This window comes from Chionomys nivalis, chromosome 24, assembly GCF_950005125.1.
Source record: "Chionomys nivalis chromosome 24, mChiNiv1.1, whole genome shotgun sequence".
Lineage (NCBI taxonomy): Eukaryota > Metazoa > Chordata > Mammalia > Rodentia > Cricetidae > Chionomys > Chionomys nivalis.
The window spans coordinates 50,488,448-50,494,376 of NC_080109.1; the positions used below are offsets into that span (position 1 = coordinate 50,488,448).

Genomic DNA, 5,929 nt, shown 5'->3' on the forward strand with positions numbered 1-5,929 from the left:
TAGATAGATAGATAGAAGACAGATAAGAAAGTCTAGCTGTATGAGGCTGGAACCACACATACAGCTTCAGTGAGAACCCAGTGTGCAGCTACAGCTAGTGTTTGTGGCTAAAAAAATCTCAGGCTTTTTATGAATTTGGACCATAAATGTTAGGTGCCCAATGTAGTATGATTAATAAAAACCCAGAGACAGAGACAGAATTTGAAGTTCAACCTGAAGGTCAGAAAAGCAAAATAGCCAGCCATTGGCTCTTGCCTGAAGCTCAGTCCGAAATGGTGATCCTTCCTCCAAAAATATCAGAATGACACTGGATCTGTGAGCTGTCTTCTCCTGCTTTATATTCCTTTCTCAGTCTTGGATTAAAGGCATGCACTGTCCAGTTTCTATGACAAACTTGTGTGGCTATGGGGATTAAAGGTGTGTGTTACTAGTGTCTATTTTGCAAGGCTGACCAGTCAGGCTGTTTTACTCTCTGATCTTCAGGAAAGCTTTATTTATTAAAATACAAATGAAGTGTCATTACAACCAGTAAGAAACCATTAAGGATGAGGAGGCTTTCAGGAGATGAGAGGAAGAAGTCAGATAGTATAAAGTAGGTATGGGGACTACCATAGCAAGAAGGACTCAGTTGAGTAGGACACTGGAGAGTATTGTGAAAGGAAAAGTATGTTCAGAATAACTAATACTAAAAACTGTTGAAAAAGTCATATAGAAACTTATGAATGTAGGAGCTTCTTGTATTATATTCATATAAAATATTTTAAAGAAATTACTCAATAAGGGGCAAATAATGCTTATACAAGACACTATACGCTATTAAAGAAAAAGCCAATTCCAAGAACAGGTTACCTCTTTTAGAGGTGTTCATCAGTGAAATTCAAATTTTATAGACTTGTCATTGTTCTTAGTTATCCTCTGAAACTGTTGCTAAAACCCTATTAATGAAGACATGGAATAGAAATGGTTTGATGATCTCCCATACCTAACTCTGAGTAACTCTGAACAACTGATTGTTTCTGGAGGAGAGAGAGTCAATTTTTTAAAGACTCTATCCCCTGGTAAATAAACCACATTCATGTGGATGGCACCACACCCAGGAGTATACAGACAAACACAAATTGAAGTCTTTATATTATTAAATTTAAAAGGAAAATTTTAAAGAAGACACAAAGTTTAGGAATTGGGTATAATTTAGAAGAAACTAAGTGAGAAGTTGAGAATAAATATAATCAAAATACATGTAAAGAAACTCTCAAAGAACTAATAAAAGTATGTTTAAGACTATTGAGGATCCCAAAGATATTTTCTTATATTAATCATATTTACAAGCTACCAGGTTTACTTCACTCAAAATGAAAAATATTATAAGTTTATAAATTAATTAGAAAGTAACAACAAAAGAAAAGACAGAAAGAAAAGAAAAATAGTTGGACCATGGTGGTATATGCCATTAATCCCAAGATTCAGGAGGCAAAGACAGGCAGATTGTTTTGAGTCCCTTTCTTACAATTTTTACTTTCCCCAACAATGGTCTTTTCCCAGTTTCCTGTATTATACAAATATTCATAATTAAACACAAAAATCTAAAGATTTGACACTAAAATCCATATTTAATTGAAAACATATGATACTCATGTTTCTGGGTGTGGATTATTTCACTCAGTCTCACATTTTTCCAAGTCTATTCATTTACCTGAAAATTCCATTTTTCTTTACACTCGAATAATTTCATTGTATTAGGTAACAGTTTCACGCCGCCGTGAGGAGTTTTTGCAGAGGGCTTCACTTCTCAATTGTATTGAGAATAGTCTTATTGACCAAGCCTATCCCACACCCAAATTAACTGTTAATAGAGAGTTATCTGTTAGCGGAACCTGCCTCACATTCCAAACTATCTAGACAACTAGGTGTGTCACCTTGTGACTTCCTGACCAAGGAATCATGACCTGACCCATCGTAACCTCTTGGTTTACGTAACAGGCGTGGACCACGTGGCAAGACCCCGTGCCCCAGCCCCCAAGCTCCCCATTCAGGGGCTATATAAGCTGTAACCATGACCCTAATAAAGGGAGGCTTTGACAAATACGCTTAGCCTCCTTCCTGCTTATCAGCCTATGTCTTTCAGGTGGTGCCTCTCCGTGACCCTGGAATAACTGGCCAGCCAGGCGGGTTACAAACCCTAGACAGAGTAACCCGTCGAGGAGGCTACAGGCATCCATGCTCTAACTATTATGAACATGTGTTGAGCATGTGTCTCTGCAGTAGGAAATAGAGTCCTTTGGATAGATTCTCAGGAGTGAGCTAGCTGTGTCACATGGTGGATCTATTTCTAACTTTTTGATTAACTGCTATGTTAGTTTTCATAGTTACTGCACAAATTTGTACTCTTGCCAACAGTATATAAGTGTTTACTGTTCCCTCACTTCCTCTCCAGCAATGGTCAGTTGTTTTCTTAACCTTATTCTTTCTGACTGGAACAAAATGAAATCTTGAAATAGTTATAATTGGCATTTCCTTCATGGCTAAGGATGTTGGACATTTAAAAAATAATTCTTAGCTATTTGTGTTTCTTCTTCTAAGACCTCTCTGTTCATATCCATAGCATTCTTTCCTATTATTCTCTGAAACTGATATAATATAAAAATACATTCTAAATTTACATCTCTCTACCCATAGATTAGTGCAGCACTCACACCTCCTTAGAGGAGTTTCTTTGTGTAGTGGACAGTATATAAGGCAGAACCTCACAAGGGATCAGAGTATCGAAACATCTACACCACACACACACACACACACACCAAGGCTCAGGAAGCATCATCAAGGAAGCATCATGGAAGGAAGCACAGAAAGACTGTTAGAGCCAGTGGTCAGAAAAGACTGAGGCAAACAGTATCTTCTGGACATGGCCAAACTGATACATTTGTGAATATATAGCACCTGTGAATACCTGCACAAGACCAAGCTGGTTAACACTGCAGCATAAGATGGGAAGGGGTTCAAGAGTCTTTCCTCTATTGACATCTAATGGCTTCTGGGGAAGTGGTCAGTTTTCTTCAAGGGTGTGATCCCTAGTAGGTTCAGTGCTTAGCCTCACACCCATGGTTATATGCAATAGCATAAACTGGACTCAGTGGGTTATTAAATCAACAACAACAAAATTTTGGTTGTATAAGTTAACTCAATTCAGGATATAACTAGGCTAACTTAGAGATAAATAATTATATTTTTATTTATAAAAAGGGGAAAACTCAAAAAACCAAAACAAGAAGTCCAAGCTCAACTGTGCAGCAAGGGAGCCACAGAAAAAAGAGCACCTGGGTCATGTGTCCAATTTTTAAATATTTTAATAAACATTCTATTTCAAAGAGTCTAAGTCTTGCATCAGAAATAAGCTTGGCTAAATCATAAAAGGAAGGTAACTATGACTATCTAATCTTCAAACCTATCAAAAGCCTGAGAAGAGAGATAATATTAAGTGAGTAGACAGAAAGCGCAATCAAGCAGCTTCCAAAGCAAGCAATATATGACAAAGACAATTTGATACTTGAGCAATCACCCGAAGTCTCATTTGCAATGTTGAAGCAACCAACTTTAGCTAAGGCCTAGTGTAACTGACAGACCATTTTCAGAGGCAGGGAATTTTTTAGAACTATCTTACCGTGTCTAGGCAAGGTTTAGCAGTCCTTTTCCTCATGTCCTGCTTATCCAGTCAGGATACTATGTACTTTGTCAGTGGTTGAGGCATGGGAAATTCCTTGCCCAAAGGCCAATTGTGCCAAGAAGAAAACAAACTCTGAGTGGAGTATCTTCCGAGCTCAACATTCTTTTGGGAATTGATTGAGGCTGTCAGGAGCAATCATGTCTCATGTCAACAGAACCCTAAATTACTTAAATGCCATATTCTACAGATCCTTGAATTGGTTAACGATTACCTATCTAGGCAGAATACAACCTCTATGTATCTAAAGAAACTAATTAATCTGACTATATATATAACAAACATGAACAACTATTGACTATAATATTTAATACCTCTATAATACCTGTATAACTTAAAGACTAAGACTTCGTGTCAGAATATTGAATAATCTGTAAACAAATGTGCAGCAAATGAAGACATGAGGACAATGACCTCAAAATGTAAACAATGTAGAAGTATCTTGAACAAAGGTAAGAATAATATATAATGCAACATAAAAATATATCCTAAAAGTTGTACCAATATATAAAATGTCCTAAACAGAGGTAGAAACAAGAACATATACAATCTAACAGAATAACTTTGCATAGGTATACAAATACTGTAAACAGAAATAAATAATATAAATTGAACTTGTATCAAAGTACAAAAAAGTATACCAATGTAAGTTATCCATAAATAATAGCTCACAAGTATTCACTTTATTATGATCCTTTTCTTTTTCTATACCCTGTTTTACTCTAAGTCCCAGAATACCATGCCCTAACTTGGTCACACCTCTTAAAGATAATTGTTCAACAAGGCTCCCCCATCAATTGGATGTGGGAAGGAGAGGAACTAGGAGCTGGAGAGGAGATTAAGACAAAATATGATCAAAACACACTGTAGAAAATTCTCAAAGAGTTAATTATAGTATTATTATTATTTTTAAAAATACTTACATGTGCCCTCGCCGTGACCAGAGTCGGGCGCACACCATGTCGGTCGCGGTCAGCAACAGGTTCCAAGGAGGGAAGGCGTTCGGCTTGCTCAAAGCCCGGCAGGAAAGAAGGCTGGCGGAGATCAACCGGGAGTTCCTCTGTGACCAGAAGTACAGCGATGAAGAGAACCTGCCGGAAAAGCTCGCGGCCTTCAAAGAGAAATATATGGAGTTTGACCTGAACAATGAAGTCGAGATTGATCTAATGTCTTTAAAGAGGATGATGGAGAAGCTGGGGGTACCCAAGACCCATCTGGAGATGAAGAAGATGATCTCGGAGGTGACCGGAGGTGTCAGTGATACCATCTCCTACCGCGACTTCGTGAACATGATGCTGGGCAAGCGGTCGGCTGTCCTCAAACTGGTCATGATGTTTGAAGGAAAAGCCAATGAGAGCAGCCCCAAGCCAGCTGGCCCCCCTCCCGAGAGAGACATCGCCAGCCTGCCCTGAGGACTGGCCTGGACCCTCCAGGCTGCTATCCGCCCTTGGCTCTCTGCTTTCTCCACTCCTTGTTGTCTGTCTTCTTTGTTTTGTCCTAATGGACTCATTTCTTCTTCATTGCCGTTTCTTTATGGACGCACATGTTACCTGCCTTAACGAGACTGGGGAACCCTAAGCCTCAGGGTCCATGCTCTCTGCTTCCTGCTGCCCTGCCCTCCCTACACAGAAGGGCTGACATCAAAACTGGAGAGGGCGTGGAGGCCGCACACCTGAGTTCCCATGTTTGAAGAGGGTCTTGCCCATCAATTCATCTTTCAAGGTTTCTTGAGACAGTGTTTCTTTGTGTGATAGTCCTGGCTGTCCTGGAACTCACTCTGCAAACCAGGCTGGCCTTAAACACACAAAGATCCACCTGTCTCTGCCTCCCAAGTGCTGGGATTAAAGGCATGCACCACCAAAAAAAAAAAAAAAATACTTACATGTCAATTTGATCTGACCCAATAGATGGGAAAGTTGGATGTATCTGTGGGGGTGTTTTCAGGCTTGATTTCCATTTGAATCCTAATGTGGTGTAGGACATTCTTCTGTCTTTATTCATTGGTTGAGTAAAGAAACTTCTTGGGCCTTTTGATAGGACAGCACTTAGGTAGGCAGAGTAGACAGAACAGAATGCTGTGAGAAAGAAGGGGACAGTCAAGATGCCATGAAGCTCCAGCCTGAGACTGATGCTGGTTAGAATCTTTCTCAGTAAGCAAAAATCTAGTGGTGACATACAGATTATTAGAAATGGGTTGAATCAAGATGTGAG

At 39.2% G+C, this 5,929-nt stretch overlaps 1 protein-coding gene across 1 annotated transcript; it reads left to right on the forward strand.

The window, feature by feature from the left end:
* Positions 1-4,664: 4,664 nt before the first annotated feature.
* On the forward strand, positions 4,665-5,542 carry LOC130865994 (allograft inflammatory factor 1-like). Its single transcript, XM_057757198.1, has one exon. It carries the CDS (start codon positions 4,678-4,680, stop codon positions 5,128-5,130), a length of 453 nt encoding a protein of 150 aa, XP_057613181.1. The 5' UTR covers positions 4,665-4,677; the 3' UTR covers positions 5,131-5,542.
* Positions 5,543-5,929: the final 387 nt, after the last annotated feature.